Genomic DNA, 20,791 nt, shown 5'->3' with positions numbered 1-20,791 from the left:
AAGGTATTAGCTAGCGCTGCCGTCACCTTAAGGCTCAACCAGGACCTTGCAGGGACCCTCCTGTCATCAGCAGTTGCAGGTTTTGGAGGTCGTTCCTTTTTTCTCTTCCCAACAAGTGTGCGCTCTCTCCAACTTACACATCTGTAAGCCAAATACTTCCCTTCCATTTGTAGAAACCATTCTCAATAAAGAAGATAGTGAGGCTTGGTGGGCAAGGCATCGGATTGGGGGGCGGGGTGGGGACACATGTGGGGACACATGTCTGACCGTGATGTCTTAGCCTCAGTCCTCGGCTCTCTGAGTATGTTAAGGAGATCATCCTGCTATGGTTTGGAGGGAGGGGTACCGATGTTGGGGGTACTGGATGGGATTCTAATGGCCTTGTCCTGCAGCAGACCTAGAGAAAGGTCACCCACTGAGGATGAGGGCAAGGTGTGTGCTGAAGGAAGATGATTCTTGGTGTCGTTATCCAAGGGGAGGGTCTCGGGCAGGTGGAGGGAAGCCCCCACCCCGACTAGGGCCCCCCTCTCTTCCATCTAGACCTCAAGGAGGGAAACTGTCTGGATGTGAGCTTCAAGAGCAAAGGGCAATAAATTGATGTGAGAGGCAGAATAGCCCCCCCCCAAAGATGTCTACATCCTAATCCCCAAAACCTTTGAATATGTTACCTTAGCCTGGACGAAGGGACTTTGCAGATGGGATTACATTAAGGACCTTGAAGTGGAGATGACCCTGGGTGATGGGCATGGGCCCAAGGTCATCACAAGGGGCCGATAAGAGGGAGGCAGGAGCTCAGAGATGAGAGATGGTGCCAATGGACGCAGAGGTCGGAGCCTCGGAATGTGGGCAGCCTGTAGAAACAGGGGAAGGCAATGAAATAGATTCTCCCCGAGGGCCCCCGGAAAGAATGCAGCCCTGCTGAGATAATAAATTTGCCTTGCTTCAGGCCACTGCATTTGTGGTAATTTGTTGCTACAGCAATAGAAAACTAATACAGCTGGTAGCTGTTATAAAGAAATCAGCCAGAAGACTGAGTGGGTCACCATGATAGCTCTCAAACCTGACCACCTGGGTACCTGTCACTTTTCTTTTTTTGCCTGTAATTAAAACTGTATTGAAAAAATGACACCAAAATAGGAGAGATCACACTGTTGTGTACTTACAAAATTACATCACTTTTGTACATGAACTAGAATTACTGAATCCATAGGGCTTTCTGTGATATAACAAATTCAGGAAGTTGTGTGGCTCATTAGCATTGCTTTCTTCTAAACCAGGGGAGTCCAAACTGCAGCTGGCGGGCCAACTGCGGCCCGCGATCCATTTCTTATTGGCCCGCAGCAAATTCCAAAAATATATTTAGTTTACTTAAATAAACCAGGTGAGGCAATACGTACTTCACCTCGAGTGAGTGGTCCGGCTGTTTGTATATTTTACCGCATATGGCCCTTGGTGAAAAACGTTGAAAAAAAGTTTGGACACCCCTGTTCTAAACGAACACCCTTCTGTGAGTCTCGCCTTTCCTCTTATCGGCAGGCACAACACTGTCGAACAACCTACACAAAGAACCACTGTGGGAGCGTGGCGGAAAACCATGGCCATCTTGTAGTTACCTGGGCATTTTACATCCAGAAAATAAGAATTTGGACTTTCTATGTTTTTCCTTTTCCTCTTCCAAGGACGGATGTAGTAAATGTCTAGCCAGAGGCATGTTACTCTTTCGCAAGCCCAGCCCAAAAAGATCTCTCCATACATGTCACTCTTGCAAAGTCCCCTTTGAGTCATCCCGGGCGGCCCCGTGCACTAGCGTCGTGTACCCATACTTGGGCCACAGAGTTAACAGGAGCAGCACCCTTCACGGAACCATGTGGGGAGGGCAGTAGCGATTACTAGAGACCCCCGAAAAGGCGGTGACTTGCCTGTGAGATGCAGCCTCTGCTGTCCAATGAGAGAGCCTCTGAAAGCCCACCCTGGAGGATCAGGTCCTGTTTTACCAAGGAAAGAAGTCCTTGCTTTTAAGGTCCCCTCCCCCACATCCCCTGCAGGGGCCAGGGGGCCCGATGTGAGAGTCCTCGGCTCCAGGGCCTTAGACATGGGGGGCTGCAAACTGTTAAAAGATAAACTGAGGCATAGTCAACATTTTAAGAGTTTGTGTGAGCAAAAATCGATTCAAATCGAGCAGCATCCGATCGCTAGAAAGGAGCCCCAAGGAGCTGTACAAAATGAGAGACTTATAGGCAGAAGCGAGCAGGAATAAGGAAGTTATAATAGAAAAAAAGGGGGTTGGTTATTGCAAAGTTCCTTTCCTTCAGGGAATGGCAGGGGTCAGGCAGATTCTCTAGTCTGATCAGGTGAGTCCGGATGGATGGGTTTAAGATTCCATTTCTCGGAGAACCAAAACTGTAATTAAGTCACCTTGCTCACCATGGTGGCTTTAGTACCCAGTGCTAGGTGTATGCCCAGTATATTTGAGGTGCGGCTCCCCATAAGCAACTTTATTTGGGGCCTGTTGTCTTGTTTTTAACACCACCAATGGACCTAAAGAGACAGTCAAAGCTGCCAAAAGCCTCAAGGGCCAATCCTCCGAAAGGCGCCCCTCTCTCCCCCAGCCAATCCAGTTTGGGCCCCGGTGCCCTGCTGAGACTGCGTTGCAGCCAGCTCACAGCAACGCCCCCATCCTAGCAGTCCCCAGCTCTCTGCTGCCCTCTGGCTTCAGCTCTCTGATCGTCCAGCGAACCCTGCTGGGACTATACGGGTCACATCTCATGGGAGGAGGGGGAGCTACGTAGGTTGTCCAGAGACTGGGAAGTCCAAAGAGCCATCTAGAGCAGCAGAGCGCGCGGGGGCGGGGGGATGGTCCTAGGCAGATGGTTCCAGCACCTGCTTCCCTTTCCTCCATTCATATCCCTGCCCCATGTCAAGGGCTCAGAAACACAAGCTGAATGGGCACCATACCTTCTGGACTAAAAACTAGGACAATCATTGGTGTAAGAAACAATCTGGCAGTGGCGTTTGATGTCAGAATGAGCAGCTTGCTTAGGACACGGCAGTCAGCTGAGAGAACAATGGGACAGAATGTTTTGGACATGTGGCCCTTCCTGGTAGGTCTCACCATAATAAAGCTCCTGATAAGGCTCGCCCCTACACAGCTCTGGTCGTGGTTTGCTCACCATGGTGGCTTTAGTACCTAGTGCTCGGTGGACTCCATGAATAGTATTTGATGGGAGAGAAAGAGAGAGCATTCACTTTGACAAGGCCCAAGAAAATGCCCCGCATGTTTGTCGCCCAGCCCTCAGGCCAGGGCAGCCAGCTGTGTGGGAAAGACTATAGTCCCCTGTGTCTCCCTTTTTCACCTCTCTAGCTCAGGTACCTCCAGCAGGGTAGGTGATTTTCCAGTGACCCTCTATCACTGTTGGGAAGACGTGCGGGATCCCACCAGGTACCTGCACCCTTTGGGGTCTGACAGTCCCAGAATGAGCTGGGGTGGTGCCGAGAAGGTCAGGGCAGCTTTAGCTCTGGGGGAGGGGCTACTTCTCAGGGCTGGAAGGGAAAGGACTGGGGAGCAGCAGGTTGGTGTGGGGCTGACAGACACCGTGGGGAGAGGAGAACATCCCTCCGAGGATGCAGGACTACATTATGTCCCTCAAAACTCCCTATGGTCAATCCCCAGCCCCCACTGTGACTGAATTTGGAGCCAGGGTCTTTAAAGAGGCAATTAAGGTTAAATGAGCTCATAAAGGTGAGGCCCTAATCCCATATGTCCTTAGGAAGAAGAGACACCAGGGATACGCAGGCACAGAGGAAAGGCCATATGAGGACGCAGCGAGAAGGAGGCCGTCTGTAAGCCAAGGGAAGAGGCCTCGGGAGAAACCAACCCTACCGATGCCTCGATCTGGAGCTTCCAGCCTCCAGAACGGCGAGAAATAAATGTCTGTTGTTTAAACCACCCAGTCAATGGTATTTTTCATGGCAGCCCGAGCCGACTAACATCCCACTGGAGACGAGGAAGAAGACACGGAAGTTGGAGTGGTCAGAGGAGAGAAAGGGGCCTGAGAGACGCACACACAAATGCCCAGTGGTCTTCGCCAGAGAGCAGGCCCCGGGCAGTAGAAAGCCCTTCCTCTCCCTCCTGGGTCTAAATAAATCCTTAGAATCTAGGCCAAGCCCACAGCCCAGCTGCCACCAAGTAACCAGAACATCAGCATGGCACCTCCTGTACCAGCATGTCAGTGGGTCCATTTGCCTGACTCTCAGGGCAAAGACAATGATTTCTGAAGCTTCCCAGATCCCAGCCCATTCTTTCCCTAACTGCTCCTGGGTATCTCTGGAAATGTGTGGACTCAGGAAAGTGTTTGGAGAGTCTCTGCTTATTGCATGTTATCCAAACCCACCAGGGCCACAGGTCCCGGTACTGGAGCTCTGGCCCAAGCGTCCCTTCAGCTTGGGGTATCACTGTCTCAGGAGCGGAGGCTGAGAGATTGGCCACCAGAGAGACTCAGGGAGTCCCAGGGACACAGGCTTAGGTATTTGGACGGCCGGTCTGCCCACAGTGCACTTTTCTGCTTGTGAATGACACTCTCTCAATGAGAAAAGCCCTCCAGGGAGCTGGTATGGGGACAGTGGATGAGATTTGGGGCTGGGTTTGCAGGACGCCCCAGGCCACAGTTCAGAGCTGTGGGACGTGTGTTTGGCACCCGCCCACCACAGTCCTCAGCACAGGACAGGTCTGTCTCCAGAGGTTCCTTGTTCCCTCTCAGGCCCTAAAAATAAAGCTCCAAGGACACAGTTATTCTGGTCTCAGTGCTAAACGGAGCCCTGGGAAAGAAAGGGGCTCTCAAGTTTCGTGGCTGGAGCCAGAGGAGACGGCAAGGACAAAAGTGGGGGAGGCTCAGAACCTACAGATGGAGCTTCAGCGTTGGCCCTGAGGAAACCAAGGCCGCCAGCTCAGAGGAGGTGGCAGGGCCATGAGCAGTCTCTGAAAAGGAGGCAAAATTCCACCAGCCAGAATGGGGAGACAACTTTGGTCTGCATCTTAACCAGCCCCAGGCCCAGCCCTAAAACTGCACGGGGTGTCTAGGGCACTAGATTCTGGCTGCTTTCCAAGCTCCCCAGAACGATAACTCTAGGGTGAAGGGCTGGCTGTTCCACTGATCCAGAAGGGCTAATGGCCTGTCCCCAAGCCCCTTGGGCACACACTGCAGGCACATCGTCGCCTGGTCAGCTATAGCCCAAACTGTAATTTTGGTATTACAGACGATCCAGAAAAATCAGCGAGGGAGGACAGCAGAAGGGCACTGAGAAGGAAAAGGCTAGCCAGAGAGAGGTCTGGTGAGTGAGGGGTTTGAGGGAAGACACCACGTCTCCTGTATCTGTGTCTCCTGCAGAAGCTGGTACTGTGCCTTGTGCACAGTAGTCACTTAGTAAATTCTGTTGTTTGGTTGGCCACTGCCCTGGGGACCTGGGATGGGGAGAGGAAAAGTTGCAGATATAAAACAAGGTGTACAAAGCTGGCATTTGAGATTAGGACACTAGAGGGCGCTCCAGGACAAAAGCTGAGTCCCAGCAGCCCTTGCCCTGTTGAGGAGCTTAGAGGACAGTTCCGAGTTTGTGTATTCATTCAACATACATCCACCGAACAATTTACTCTGTGAAATACTAAATGCTGTGAAGGATACAAAAATGATTGAACTGTGACATCTGCCCTCAAAGATGGGGTCATCTCATTAGAAAGATAAGAGGCACAAATTAACGTATCCATATTTACCTCCTGGTAACTTCTATGTATTAAGTGCTGATTAATCTTCACACACTGTTCTTTTTACCCATAATGCATCCCTCCCTAATATCTGCATGCCTTACTCTCTGTCACATCTTTGCTCAAATTCACCTTCTCGTGAAGCTTACCTTCCCACTTCATTTTAAAGCATAAATGTCACATCATTCTCAGTCATCTTCACCCCCTCGGCTTTTTCCCAGACACTTAAAACCATCTGCTATGCTACACGGCTTACACATTCATTATCTCCATTATCTGTGGCCCCCACAGAACTCCATGAGGCTGGAGGGGTCCATCTGTTGTGTTCACTGATGCACAAAGCATAGAACAGTGCTTCATAAAGTAGGCACTCAAAACATGCTTTTTAATAAATAAGACCGCTGACAATTCTAATTAGTCCCCAGTAAACCAAGGGGCCGGGGGTCAGCTAGCGAGTACTCCTGTGGTTTGGAGGCTTTGGGTGAAATGGTCGTCATGTGCAGTTGGGGTCTTCTCAGAAGAGGTAACCCTTAAGTAGGCCTTGAAGCAATTCACAGGTGAGAAAAAGTGGAAAGGGGCTTCAGACAAAGGGATGGGCATGAGCAAAGGCCCAGAGGCCAGCCCTGCAGGGGGCTGGGTGTGACCATGACAGAAGGACAGACCAGATGTCCCTCAGCAGGAAACTGAGCATGCCCTGGCCACTCTGGGCCCCCAGCCATGACCAGGGCTACTGGGCAGTAGCCAGGCCACGTCCCTTACTCACATTCCCACTCCCTGCTTCCTGCTCTTTTCTCTTGCCTTTCTGGCTGTCCAGGGCTTTCTGACAGGGGGCAACCTCTACCACTCCTGTCTCAGCTATATTCTCCCTTCTGCTGCAAGCAAGAAACAAACTGTGCAGCTCAGAAAACAATCCATCATTTTGTCACAACATTTCCATTTCAAAGGCTTCTTTTCCAAGCTTCCTTTGGCCGAGTGCTTCCTCTAATTAGCGTGAGAAGAACTGGCAGGAAAATTGAGTGACAAGGAAGGAAAGGAAGTAGAAATGGGGCTGTAGGGCCTGAGGACCCTGCCTGAGGCCAGCAGGGGCAGGAAGGGGCACTGGCCTGGGCAGGTACTCTAGGGAGAGGTGCTGTGTACGCATGCGTGTTTGTGTGTGTATGTGTGTCTGTGTCTATCGGTGTACGTGTGTGTCTGTGTGTGTATACTCATGTCTTTGTGAGCTCACGTTTCTCAGCATTCATGATTCCTGCCAGCCGGGCAGAGATTTGCCCGCTCCTGGCACCAACATAAGCCCCTCTCTGGCACTTGCTCAGCCTCCACGGTGTGCCAGGAACTCCCCTGGGTGCTAAGGAGTCAGAGAAAAGACTCAGGTGCTATCTGTCGGAGACACAGCAGAGAGACCAACCAGTGAGTCACTACAACAGGATAAATTCAGCAAGTCGGAAGTGGGAAGATGGGAGTCGGGTGGAGAGGGATGTCACCCCAGAGGACACCACATAAGCTGGTCTGGAAGGATGAGGAGCAGGTCCCAGGCTGCAGAGAGTGGAAAGGGCATAGCAGGGAAAGAGAAGGGCATGAGCCAGGCCCAGAGGCCAGCCCTGCAGTGTGTTGGATGCGGCCGACCGTGGCAGCAGGCACATGGCAGCAAATGCACGGCGGGTGGATATGAGTGGCCACGAGGCTTCCTCAGCTGCCCTCTCCCTGCCCTGGTTCTCATCAGCAGGCAGAGATGGTGGGAGACCAGGTAGTGGGTCAGCCCGGCCCTGCTCCCACAGGCCTCCAGGTTGCCCCTCTTCACAAGCAAATAGCAAATGTGCTGACGGCCCCTCCCAAGACTCCTTCATCCTCTCACAGGCCCCACAGAGATCTGGGCCTGGTGCAGAGCCCAAAGTGGGCCTCTTGGTAGAATCTGAAAACCCTGGAGGCGGCTTGGCCACCTTCTCTTTCACATGCACTGAGCCATTCCCCAGAAACAGCAAAGGACTGGGAGTGTTCCAGGCTCAGGAATGGGAGGGAGAAGATGCAGAGCGGGCATGAGGTGGAGGTGGGGAAAAAGGAAAAAGCACAGCAGCAGCAAGCGGTGTGATTCTTGAGGACCTCGCTGATGGAATCATTCATTCATTCATTCCTTCCTTCCTTCAACAGTACTTGATGGGGACATTCCATGAGTTAGGCACCCAAGGTATCAGAATGAGAAGAGCACAGTGTGTCCTCGGGGAGCCCACAGTCCCTGATGGAGACAGACAAGGAAATAAGTGTTAGAATACAAAGCATGACACTGAGGAGAGTGGGAGCACAGAGGACAGCACCACCCCACCCCAGGAGCATCGGGAAGAGATTTGGACTGAGATGAAATTTGAAAGACAATTAAAGCCATCAAAGGGGCTGGAGTGTAGAGAATATTCCAGGCAGAGCAGAATGTGGGGCTGCCCACACCCTGTTAGCCCCAGGAGGAAGCTGCCTCACTGTATGGTCACTTTCAGGAGAGGGATGGCCCCTGGGCCAGGTGGGCCGGGGTGCGGTGGGGGACCATTTGGTCCAAGCTTCCCATTTAGGGAAGTTGTCGTATTTAGACTTTCTACATTATCTCCAGTTGAGATCTGGATTCTTCAAGTACAAGTTGTTAAGCATAAACCATTGGAATATAACACCATTTTTGTGAGCTTGTTTGGCACTTTTTTTTTTAACTTACAAGAAGCCTAAAAATAATGAAAATGGCCCAGTTCTGTCTCATTCTTGGCAAACAGACAGTATTGGTTCTAGATAAGAAAAGCGAGGCTTAGAGAAGTCTCCCAATGCCAGCACTTACTCCTCCCACGCTCACCTCCCTGACCCTGTGAGCCTCAGCCATCAAGGCCCGCTGCTCACTGTGCTCGAAGTCCTAGAACGTTCGATGGAAACCTCTGCCCCAAACCCTCCCCCGGCTCCTCAAGTCACCACAGATTGCAGCCTGAACCCTCTTTCCACGTCACACCCTCCACAGCCAGGCCTGCTCCTTCCCTGCCAGAGGTCACCAGTCCCTCTGTGACCAGAGCTGGCTGCTCAGCCACAGATGCAAACAAGCCCTGCGGACAGCATCTCCACTGCCTGGGTCCTTCTTCTTGTTTGTCTTTGGGTATAGCTGAGAAAGACCCCACGAGAGGGGCCTGTCAACAGGACCACATCCACGGCTCTTGCTGGGAGCCCCCCCACCACACACAGTCCTCTTTATAAAAGACCGTCTCCTTTGCGAAGTGCCGTGGACAAACCTGCTATACCTTCAGGATCTCTGAGACTGCTGCAGGACTCACCTGCTCCTCAGTGGGTATCGGGGCAAGTGTGGTCAGGGTAAGGTGGGACAGGGGTCAAGAGTAACATGACCCCGGAAGCCTAATCAATTGTTCTGTCCCCTGTTGGGGAAAAGACTAGCCTTTTCGATGAAGTGAAGGAGCCACCCTCCAGGCAGTAGCAAGTCAGGTTTGGAGCCCCTAAAACTGAGGGTGGAACTCTGGGCTGTGGGTCTTCCCCAAGGTCACGGCAACCTCAGGACCCTCAGACTTTCCCAGATGCCTTCTGCCTATTCCCAAACTGTTTCTAGTGATAGCCCAGAACCTTTCTCTCCCTGGGTCAGTGTTCTCTGCTCAGTGTTCTCATACCCCAAGCCCTTGCTCCCCAGGTACAAGACTCATCCTGCCATGGTCTCCCCAACTGTACCCTTTCCTTAGAAAGATCTAGAGTGGGAGAACAGGAAGGCAAGACGTACCCTGATTTTACCTGACCTGAGCTTGAAATGACCCATTCCCTTGGGAAAGTCTCCACCCACCAGCAATGTCCCCAACCCTCCCCAACCTGTGCGGCCCCAGCTCTGCCAGACACACCATGTGACAATCACGCCCCACCCCCGTAACGGCACAGGGCTTCAGCCCCAAGAAAAACCAGGCTTTGCAGGGAAGTGGTATTTATTGAGAACCATCTGCCTGAAAACCCGATGCACGTGTGTGCACGCGTGTGTGTTTGGGGCAGCGTGGTCCGTGGTCAGCCGTGCAGTCAGATGGCCTTGGCCAGCCCCACGCGGTTGTTGGCTCTGTCAAAGACGCTGAAATACTCCCGGATGAAAACATCCCCCAGGATCCACTGCTCGGAGCTGTCGTCGCCCTGGAAGCCACTGGTGCAGAAGCCCTGTTCCTGGGAGAGGCAAGACTGAGATGGAGCCGGTTCTAACCCCAGGCGCTGTGCCTACAGGTAGGCCTTCCCCTAACCCGCCCCACCCCCAATTGCTTTCTCCTCTAGCATTTCCTTTCATCCTTGAAATCACCTTCCAAGGTAGGCAAACAAGCATCAGAGTCTTCTCACTCAACAGATGAAGAAATTGATGTTAAAAAAATATAGTCACTTAATCCAAGATCACCTGGTGAGGACCCGTCACCCCATTTCTCACTTGTCCTCTCCAGCCCCCCGCCTTCCAGTCTCATTACCTGCCGCCCTGATGACCGGCCAGAACAGGCTTGGGGGCCGAAGGCCTTGCTAGTTTGGGGTGCTTAGGTTTAGGTCAAAGCTGAGGCCAGCAGATCAGTGGGGATGAGAGTTGGGTCCCCACAAAGCTCAGGCCATCTAAGAAAATTCCAGGCAGTGCTCAAGCTCCCTGGGCTTAGCAGCTAGAGCAGTGTGTGGAGGTTCCCACGGGGGGCTGAGGTCCTGCCTACCCTGTCCCCCTCAAGCTACTGGACTCTATCCTTCCCATCTGCCCCATTTCTCCTAGAACGAGCCCGTAGCAGCCACAAACAAGGGCCAAGGCCAACAGGGCCCGACTCAGAGGAAACAGTTGGTTTAAACATACATCCTGCGGGCTCCACCTAGGACCTGCTGCTTACCACCCACTTCGGTGACTTGCCAGCAGGGAGAAGGAGGGGGCTGGGCGAGCCAGGCTCCCTGGCTTGAGACTCATACCTGGCTAGTGTAGGCGGAGGGGGGCAGTGGGTACTTCTTGCCGTTGATCTCAAAGACCACCGTGGGCATGCTGCTCAGGCTCCCGCAGTTGATGTCAAACTAACAAGCGAATAAATAAAACAAAACAGAAACAGACTCACAGACTCAGAGAATAAACTGACAGCTGCCCGATGGAGAGAGGTCGGGGGTTGGGTGGAAAAGAGGAAGGGAATTGAGAGGCACCAACTTCCAGGTATAAAATAAAGGCCTGGCCTCACCATGCCAAACTGGTCCTGTGTGGCTCCAATGGCCTTCTGGATGTTGAGGATGTCGCTGCTGGGCCCGACCAGCATGGAGGTGCCCGTGTCCAGGATGGCCTGACAGCCACCATCACAGGCCACGACCACACCATCAACGGTGACACTGCAGAGGCAGAAAGGACGGCCTTACAGCACATCCAAGTATCTAGCCCTTCCTCCCTGGGCCCCTCCTAGCCTCTCTGACAGGGTCCTCAGACAGAGAAGGAAGCCCCAAAACCCAGACCGTTTCCCTTGGACCCCTTCTCGTAGTCCCCACTACTTCCCAAGCTCAGAGAAAAGACTAACACCATTTTCTCCCAGTTCAGTGGCTAAATGAAGCCTGCCCCACCTTCTATGGAACAGAAACTGCAATAAAACAGCAGTCACGTGCATTAGGGGCGGGATGAATACTGTACTAGTTGCCTGAAGATCTGGTTTCACGTTTTCTCCCTGCCATTTACTTGCTACACGTCTTAGGCAAGTTGCTCAACCTTCATGCCCTCAGCCTTCTCATCCACAAAATGGGTACAGTAACAACCCCTTTCTTGACTTCCTCAAGGGATGGTCATGTGGTTCAAACTCGATGGTAGTAAATTATAAAATGAGGAGAATAATGGCACCCACCTCTTAGGGTTTTAGTGAGGACTAAACGAGAGTCATATTATCACCCAGCATAACAGCCAGTAGGTAGCAAGTTCTCCATAAACTCAGCTCATCTTATTAGTAAACAACAGGTTGAAGGTGCAACATTCTCACTGTCAAAGTCCCTGGCCATTCAGACTCTGATGTGACAGTCTGAAGCACTACCGGGCTGCAGTCCTTCTCAGAGCCTCGTGGGCTGACACCAGGGTCCTCAATGTCCCCACGGCTGGCATCAGCCTCTCTGGGGGGGCCCACAGCTGCTGACCACCTACCTGTCCACAGTGAACTGCCAGTACTCCTGTACAGTCACGGGGATCCAATGCAGGGAACCTGTGTAATAGGACGAGTCGATGGCCCCCAGCGTGAGCATGCTTCCTTGGCCGTTCCTGAAAACAAGGGCAGGATTGCTGTGGCACCCCAACACCCTGGCTGCCGCTCTGAGCTCGGTAGCCCCCCAGGTTGAGGCAACACTGGCTGCTGTGTGAGGGGGGTCAGGAGGCCACCTGCCATGCAGGTCACATGACTGCCAGGACATCCTTGGGTATTCCAGCTGTTGCCTTGGGTCCCTGCCTCCTGCCACCCAAGGCTTTCTGCCTCCAGCCCTTTGGCCTCGAGTAGGAGAGGGTGTCCTCAGCAAGGTCCCTCCCACCGCCGGGCTCTAGCACATGCTGTCGCCGTTGCCTAACTTGCCCTGTCCCTCTGTCTCCCCTCGATAGCTCCCACTCATGCCTCAGCAAGGCTTCCCCTGCCTCCTCCACACACACCCACCTCGGTTAGGCTGGGCTTCCCTGCTATTATTAAGCCTGTAACACACGCAGCTCTCTCCTGCAGTCAGTGCCCTTTCCACGCATAATCGCAATCATGTGTGTCATTGTGTGTTGTCTGTTTCCCCTGCTAAGGAGTGAACTCCCACTTTGTCTTGTTTGCTGACCTACCCCCATCTCCTGGCACAGCCCCTGCACATAGTAAGGGCCCACAGACATCTATTGAGTGAGTGAATGAATGAATGAATGAATCAATCAATCAATCGATCACTTACCCTTTACCTAGGTTCCCCTGACCTCAGCCACCCAGCCCCATCTCCTACACGTCCCCTTCTCCCGTCCTGTCTCTGCCCCTGTGTCCCACTGACTTGCACATCAGAGGGACAGGCAGGGAGAACAGGGACCACTAAACTGCAGTCAGAAGCCCTGGGCTCCCAGTGTGTCTCAGCCACCAGCTCCCAGGGTGATCGTCTCTCCCGGCCTCAGTTTCCCACATTGTAAAAGGAGAAGGTAGGACTCAGTTGGAGACTGCTCTAAAAGTGTATAAATCTCATTGACATCAGCAAATCATTCCTGAGGCCTGCCACTTCGGGAAAAGGGTAAAAAACCCCTATGCAGCGATGGGATCAGGCTTCAATTTCTAAATGCCAGAAATGAAAGTCAAATTTCAGCCCAGTAGACTCTGGCAACATTGATGGCTATGTTGGGGAACGTTGGACATGAGGTCGAATGTGACTGGAAACAAGGAGAGGGTTGGCCTGGATACCCTGAAGTTTCAGTGTCCCGAAGGAGTGGACCCTATCCTCAGCTGACGGTCCTTGCCAGGCCGTGGAAGTCTGGCCCTGGCTGGGGGCAGCTCCTACCTGCTCATGTAAACCGAGAACAGGTCTTGGGCCACCAGGTGCTGTTTCATCATGTTGTCAAACACGGGCACGGAGTACTCGGAGGCAAGAGATGGGTAGGCCAGCCCCAGGATGCCGTCGAACTGGGAGTAGGTGAAGACGGTCCCAGGCTCCCGGGTGCTCAGGCCCACAGTCTGGTGGGAGTCCACAATGTTGGAGATCTGCAAGAGAAGCCGTGTGTCCTCCACCCGGGCCCTTTTGGCCAGAGGAGGAAGGTCCGGGTCACCCTGTGCGGGGCCGCCCTCCCTCGGCCAGGCAGCAGTTACGTGAGCTTAGCCAGGAAAGCCCTCCTTTCCCAGCTCTGTGCCATGGTTTGGAGGGAATTGGCTCTGTGGGTGGGGAAGAAGAGAGAAAGAGGTCACCGTGGAGGGTATAGACAGCAGGGCTCATGGCGCAGGAGCTGGGGGACGAGCCAAAGGCGAGGGAGGGAGGAGGGCTGCTCCAGGGCCCTCTGCCAGCCTGCTGCCCTCCCGTTGGCTGCCCGTGGGGCATTTCCCAGGGAATAGCTATGGATGGACAGAAAGAACACACATGCATTTTCCATCTAAAGGACCCAGAGGTGTGTCCTTGCATCCTTTGCCTCTAGAAGCCCTCCTGTACTGACCATGCGACCAGGGACAAGTGTCTCTCTGAGCCTCAGTCTCCTAATCTGTTTAATGGAATAATAACACCTGCACCTCAGGGCAGTGCTTAGGCGAAACACTAATGCTGAACATTTATCCAGCACTAACTAAATGTCATTGGTCATTGAACATTTATTGGCACTCTGCCAAGGAGATGCCAACTCCAAAATAGCCTGTTAATATGTTCACATCTCAGGAAAGCCCACATGTTCACCAGCTTAGTGTGAACCACCAGTGTCTCACTGGGCCTCCTGCTGCCACTCTGTCCCCAGTGACCCACCCTCCATACAGGCAGCCAAAGCGATCTTTAACAATGGACATCCTGTCATGTCACCCCTCCAGAGGCTCCCGATGGCAGTCAGGATGGAACAGGCCTCTGTCCTAGAGTCCCCTGTACTCTGGTCCTGTTTCTTACACCTCCTCTCACGACTCTGGCGCCTAAACTCATTCCTCTCCACCCACACCGATCTTCTTTCTCTCCTTCAGAGGCCCCAACTTGCCCTCACTTCCGCGGCTAAGCAGGCCTGGCCCCTGGGCTCTCGCTCCCAGCCCCCGCCCATGGTGGGTGAGTGAAGACAGCCAGAGGTACCCCAGTCTAGGCCAACAGGCAAGGGCGAGATCCCCAGTGAAGATGGATGCTTTTCCTGGGAACCCAAAAGAGCAGAAAAGAAAGCAAATGGCCCCAAGCAGCACAGGATGTGAGACACCTGGGCAAGGGACTTAGCCTTCCAGAGGCCTGTCTGCTGGGCCACCTCCGCCGGTGGCTCTGGGGCCTCTGCTGTCTGCTGCTGACTCTCGGGCAGCCTGAGCTGGGCGGGCACCTGCTCAGCCAAGGGAAGAGGCTGAGGGGAGGGCTGTCAGCAGAGATAGGCTGTGTCCTTTTAGGCTCAAAGCCAAAAAGACGTTAGCCAGACCCAAGAAAGAACACCAGGAAGATGAAGGTGATAAATACCAAGGGCTGTTCCTGCATTTTTCATCTTGGATGGTGGATAAAAGGAAAGGAAGAAGCCGGCATGCACCGGGCGCTCACTTTGCACTACATTAGGGACTTCAGGAGCCAAACAGGTGAGAGACTGGGGACCTCTTGTCCAGAGGGCACAGACGTTCTCTGGCTTGAAAGGACACGCTGCTCTAGGACTTACAAAGAGTGAGCTCCAGCCAAAAGCAGTGCTCAGGGGGTGGGAGACGCGGGTCTGACACGCAACTCCCACAGTCACCAGCTGTGTGACTTCAGGCAAGGTATCGATTCATCTGAGCCTCAGTTCCCTCATCTGAACAAATGGGGATGATATTCTAATACCTTCCTCAACAGGCTTTTGGAAGAACTGGATTTAAAATGAGATCACATATGTGACACTGAAGAGTTCAATGCTAGCACCGTCTCAGGATTCTGAACTAACCACGGCAAGGACAAATGAAAGAAACGATTGGGAAGGTGGAAACTGAATTTGAGGAAGCCTCTGAAGACTGACATGGGCAGGAGAGGAGGGAGAGACGACCCACAGCTGCTGACGGCTAAAATACTTCCCATGTTCCTTACCCACCAGGTCCCCTAGAGGGGGGACCCCAGCGCCCTTCTGCACCGGCAGGACTGCAGCCTCCCAGAGCCAGGGTGTCTGAGCAGGAAAGCAGCTGGTGGGGAGGGAAAGGGGAGCCCTGGCTGGCCCAAAGCCCAACTCACAGTAACGGTGTCGGTGCCCAGGATGCCCTCCATGCTGCCTGTGCCGTACTGGATGCTCAGGGGCTCGTTCAGGTTCCGGAAGGTGGAGGACTTGGACGGGTTGAAGCGGTGGTGGTTTTCTGGAACACAGACCCAGGGTGAGTGGGGCCCGTCAGCTCTTCTCACCACTCAACAGTGCCAGCCAGAGCTGACACCCTCACCAGGCCTTGTAAGAACATGGTCTAAATACTAACCATTCGCTCTACTGAAAATAAGAACCAGTTCTCTCTTGAGCCCACAGTGTTTAATAAAGAAAATTATTCTTTGCTGCTTGACCCACCTCTCTGACCCCCGTGCTATCTGTGAGCTTCCAAAACAAACAAAAAAAAGGAAGGAAAGAAGGAAGGAAGAGAGAGAGAGAGAGAGAGAGAGAGAGAGAGAGAGAGAGAGAAAGAAGCCATCCTGTGGTTTCCTGGGACATTTCACTTTTATCAGCTTTGTAATCTTAGGCCGTCTCTTTTTTTCTCTGAACTTGGTTTCCTCATCTGGTAAACGGGGATGGAAAAAAACACCAACCTCCCAGGATTATTGGGAAATACATTGTAACATGTATTAAATGTTTTCTCATCATTAGTAATAGGTCCTCTCCCTGTATTCACCCAGCACCTTCTGGCATGTCATAGCCCCATTCTATAGAAAGGAAAACTGAGGACCCAGGAGCGTAAGCTTGCCCTGGCTCCTGATAGAGACACAACAAAAACCCAAACTTCCCTCATTTCCAGCTGGTGTTCTATACATTAGACCCAGAACTGGCACACCTTCCCAGTCTGTGATCATGTGGAAGGGTTGAGCAAGGAGATGAGCACAACTGGGGGGGTGGGAATGTCCGAGGAAGCTCTCCTGCAACCTCACGTTTCATCCCGGCCATCCTGACCACTGCCGGCAGAGTGGCCCTGGGCCTGGCTGTGGAGGGGTGGGTGGGGAAGGGAGTCACTCACGGCAGGCATCGCTCTTGCAGTAGACAGAAGGCACCCAGAGGTCCGAGGAGCCCGTGTCGAACACCACAGTGAACTCCTGGGGTGGGGTCCCAATGTGGATCTTCCCAAAGTACTGACACTGAGGACAGATGGCACAGGGTCAGGGGCATGCAGAACAGTGTGTGGGTGAGAGTTGATGCTGGGCGTGGAGCCTGTTCAGTTTCGTGGGGCCCGTGCTTTCTGCCCAGAGACCTGGCATGTCGGAAGCCCACTGGGAAGGATTCTCCATGCTGGGTGCCCGCCCCTGGCCACACCTGGTGTGCCCCTCCCACGAGGGGCAGCCCCTGCCGGAATCAACCCTAGGAGCAGACATTAGACCAAAGCATAAGCCCTGCCTGGTGGGGAGATTGGGCCACCCTGCCAGGGGCAGGCACAGAGAGGTGGGCACCGGCTAGGTACAGGCCCCAAATCCCAACCAAGCTGGCCCTGCCACACCTCCTCGCCAGCTCTGCCCATGTGTCAGAAGTAGGGCTTGGGGGTGGGGGCGGGGGGTGAAGATGACCTCGATAAGGAAACAAGAGCACAGAAGAGAAAAAAGCCTGGTTGTTGTTTACTGCCAAGAGTGACAGATGAGAGAGACGGGCTCCAGAAAGGAAGAGGGCACAAGGGACCTTCCTTCCTGCCATGTCCTGGGCAGCCGCAGTGTCCACACACAGCCCCACCCCTGTCCAGCCAGAATGAGACATGGGTTCCCTGGGCCAGGACAGGCAGGTGTAAGGTTGCATCTGGGAGCAGACGATGTACCCACAAGGGGTGTTTTCTACAGGAAGGTCGTCTGAGCTCAGACCCTTCCAGCGGTGACATTTAGAGCCTCGAAGGCAGGAACACAGGTACTGTGGGGCTGACTAAGTGGCAGGGAGCTGGCCTCCACACCCCACAGGGCTGTGTGATTCCTGAAAGAGGTGGCGGCTTGGGGGCGGTAGGGGGCATCCATCACACCCTGTGTGAGCGTCATTACTGGAAGGCTGACAGAGCCACTCACGTCCAGGTAGTTGAACAGGGGCTCTCTGGCCACCTCCCCGAAGTTGGAGAACCTCCTGCTCTTGGCATAGGGGTGTGACTTCAGGAAGTCCTCCAGGAGCCCTTGCTCCTTCAGGGCCTTTCTCATCGACTTGCCTTTGTGCAGCGGGATCCTGAGGAAATAGGGAAGAGTTTATGAGGAGAGTGGGCGTCTCCCCAGGGCTGCCAGCCTCTGAGACGTGTCCAGATGCCCTGGGCTCTGTAAACCACCCCTTTACATTTTTATCACAGCCCAAAGTAAAAAACGTATTTTACACCAGCTCGTAAGTCCATGCCTACCCTTACTAAATGCAATGCACTCTGATATTTTTAACTTCTCTTTTTTTAATGCTGGTGGAGACTCAACAGATGTATTTTATAACCCACGAATGAGTTTTGCAACTCTGAGGTTTCATTCAGCCTCCAAAATCTTGCTGTGCACCTACTATGTGCCAGACACTCTGTGGCGCACAGGGGACCCGACAGTGAACAGGGTACCGTCTCTACCCTCCAGAATACACTGTCTGGAGAGGAAAACTTACTTTGTCCCCCACACGAATAAATGCTGTGACAACACTCCCACCCTTTGTGACCCCTCCTTTCTTCAGCTCTCTGGGGAGCCTAAGGTGGGTGGAAACTCTTCAAAGGCTTTCAGCACAGAGCAGGGTCCCCTTGGACATCTTGACAGAGTTCAGGTATTGGATGACAAAGGCAGATTAACAAGAAGAGACTCAAGAGGGGAAAAAGAAGATGTGGTATGTATACACAATGGAATATTATTCTGCCATAGAAAAGATGAAATAGTGCCATTTGCAACAACGTGGATGGATCTTGAGATTATTATGCTGAGCGAAATAAGTCAGACAGATAACGTCGAGAACCATATGATTTCACTGATATATGGTATATAAAACTGAAAACAACAAAGGAACAAGACAAATGAAGAAACAAAAACTCATAGGCACCGACAATAGTTTAGTGGTTACCAGAGGGTAAGGAGGGACGGGGGTGGTAGATGAGGGTAAAAGGGATCAAATTATGGAAGATGGAAGAACTGACTCTGGGTGGTGAACACATAATGGGATTTATAGATGATGTATTACAGAATTGTACACCTGAAATCTATGTAACTTTACTAACAATTGTCACCCCGATAAACTTTAATGAAAGAAAGAAACAAAGAAAGAAACAAAGAAAAAAGAAAGAACGATAGAGAGAATATTTGTAAACGTAGTATAAAATGTATCAGGGAATTTAACTAAATTTGTAAAAAGGGCTCATCATTTATGGAAGTTTAATCTAAAAACCCTATGAATGCATGTACATTTCATGACTAAATACGTTACACCAGTAATCTTAAATTCATCAACAAAAAGCAGAAGCTGGTCTGTGGCACTCGGTGGCTCCCAAAGCCCTCTGAGCTTCAGCCCCCTCCTCTGCACACTGGGTTACCTCCTTCCTTTCCAGCCAGTCTCCCTGCCCCGCCTTTGACCCCCAAGTGGCTTAACCTCTCTGGCCCTTAGTCTCCTCTCCTGGGGGTTGAAGGAATGGAGATGATGATTCCCAGTGTCCTTTCCAGCCCCAAGAGTCAGGTGGTCCTTCTGTGTGGGGCCAACTTACGGACAACGGGAAACTACAGATGTGAAAGTACTTTGAAAGTAATAAAATGGCAGCAGTTTTAAGACCCATAAAGAGGACGTTTTCTCTTGTGTTGCTCATGTCCCAAGTGGATCCCATATGGAACAGCCTTGTGTGTGAATTATGGTCTGTGCTCTGGTGCCCCCCACCCACAGCCCTCGTGTGTGACTTCAGCCAGGAACTGACTTACAAATGAAAGGTTCTCAAGACATTGCTCAGCCGTTGTCTCTGATGGTAGAAGAGGTCTTAAGCCCTAAAGGAAGGAGGTTGGGCAGAGCTCCTGCAGCCAAGCCCACAGCTGCCCTTTCCTGTGTCCTCACATCCAGGCCCCCAGTGCTTCCGGCTTGCTCCACTCTGGTTCCCAACTGACTCTGGGTCTCCTGGCTGAATGCTTGGCGACTCCCACCATAGTAGCTGTGGCTCTGCTGAGCTGTCCTATCCCAGCACAAAGCCCCAGAGAGCTTCCCTCAAAGGGAGCTCAAACCTGGCAACCAGAAGTAGTGTGATGTCCTGGCAACATGCAAGTCCATTTGGGACCAAGTTCTAGCTTCTCTATTACTAACCATGTGGCTTTGGGCAGCTCAGTGACCCTCTCTAAACAACACTTTCCTCAGAGGTAAAATGCAAATAATATCTCCCTAGCCCACAAGGACTAATGACAGCATTGGTAAGACCTAGTTAAGGGTCTGGCCTCTGGTGGCAGGCAGCTCAGTAAATGTCAGATGTTATTTTGGGAGGAGAAACTGGTACCTTCATCCACAAATGCCGTGGTAGAACATAGAACTTCATTTTGTTTGACAAATGCATACACGGCTCTTACAAGGGGCCAGGCACTGTTTGAAGCATTTTACAACTACCTGTATTAACTCATCTGCTCCTCCTGACAATCCTCTGAGATGGATGCTTCTGTCATCCTAATGTGACAACAAAATGAGGAAAATGGGCACAGAGAGTTAAGTTCGTGATGGAGCTGGGGATCAAATCACAGGCAGCTTGGCTCCAGAAGCCATATCCTTAATCTCCCAGGCTGCCCCCACACCCTGAAATGTAGGGGCACACTTAGAGGAAAAGGTCCCTAAATGCAATGGCAAGACTGACGGGGGCAATTATCCCAGGAACCTGCCGCATTTCTTCTTAAGACTCCCCACGGGAATGATGGCTGGAAGACCAGGGAGAGACCAGCCCAGAAGGATGCATGAGATGCCCTTCCCCTCCCCTGAAGCTTGACACCTTACCTGACAATCCCACTGCACTGGGCCAAAGTGAAGACAGCAAGTAACGCCACGAGAGACCTCATCCTGGATGGTGAGCTGGCCACTGCTTGAGCCAGTGCCGATTCCCACAGCCTTTATAGAAGGAGCGAGGTTCCCTCTGGCTGCAAGCCCAGGCTGCAGAGATAGCCCCTGACCTCAGACCACTTTTCAAACACATTAAGATAGCACCCGGACTCCCCAACACCCTCCTGATAAGGGCCACGCGTTCCACCAGTCCAGAGACTTCAAAGGTGAAGTGTACGTATACCGAGAAATGTCACACAGGCCTCCCTGATCTGATTTCCCCTTCTAAA

At 52.5% G+C, this 20,791-nt stretch overlaps 1 protein-coding gene and 1 pseudogene across 1 annotated transcript; both read right to left on the bottom strand.

Moving 5' to 3' along the window:
* Window positions 1–323: 323 nt before the first annotated feature.
* Window positions 324–1,711, bottom strand: LOC109446794 (small ribosomal subunit protein eS27-like; annotated as a pseudogene).
* A 7,964-nt stretch (window positions 1,712–9,675) lies between these two features.
* On the bottom strand, window positions 9,676–20,585 carry LOC109446802 (chymosin). The gene is made up of 9 exons (XM_019730566.2): window positions 20,460–20,585; window positions 17,570–17,720; window positions 16,549–16,666; window positions 15,572–15,690; window positions 13,229–13,428; window positions 11,874–11,987; window positions 10,939–11,083; window positions 10,682–10,780; window positions 9,676–9,919 (listed from the first exon to the last, which is right to left on the bottom strand). The coding sequence occupies exons 1-9, from the start codon at window positions 20,519–20,521 to the stop codon at window positions 9,782–9,784; spliced, it is 1,146 nt and encodes a 381-aa protein (XP_019586125.2). The 5' UTR covers window positions 20,522–20,585; the 3' UTR covers window positions 9,676–9,781.
* Between the last annotated feature and the right edge of the window lie 206 nt (window positions 20,586–20,791).

The sequence above is a fragment of the Rhinolophus sinicus genome, linkage group LG14 (genome assembly GCF_036562045.2).
Source record: "Rhinolophus sinicus isolate RSC01 linkage group LG14, ASM3656204v1, whole genome shotgun sequence".
Taxonomy (NCBI): domain Eukaryota; kingdom Metazoa; phylum Chordata; class Mammalia; order Chiroptera; family Rhinolophidae; genus Rhinolophus; species Rhinolophus sinicus.
This window is presented reverse-complemented; position numbering and strand designations above follow the sequence as displayed.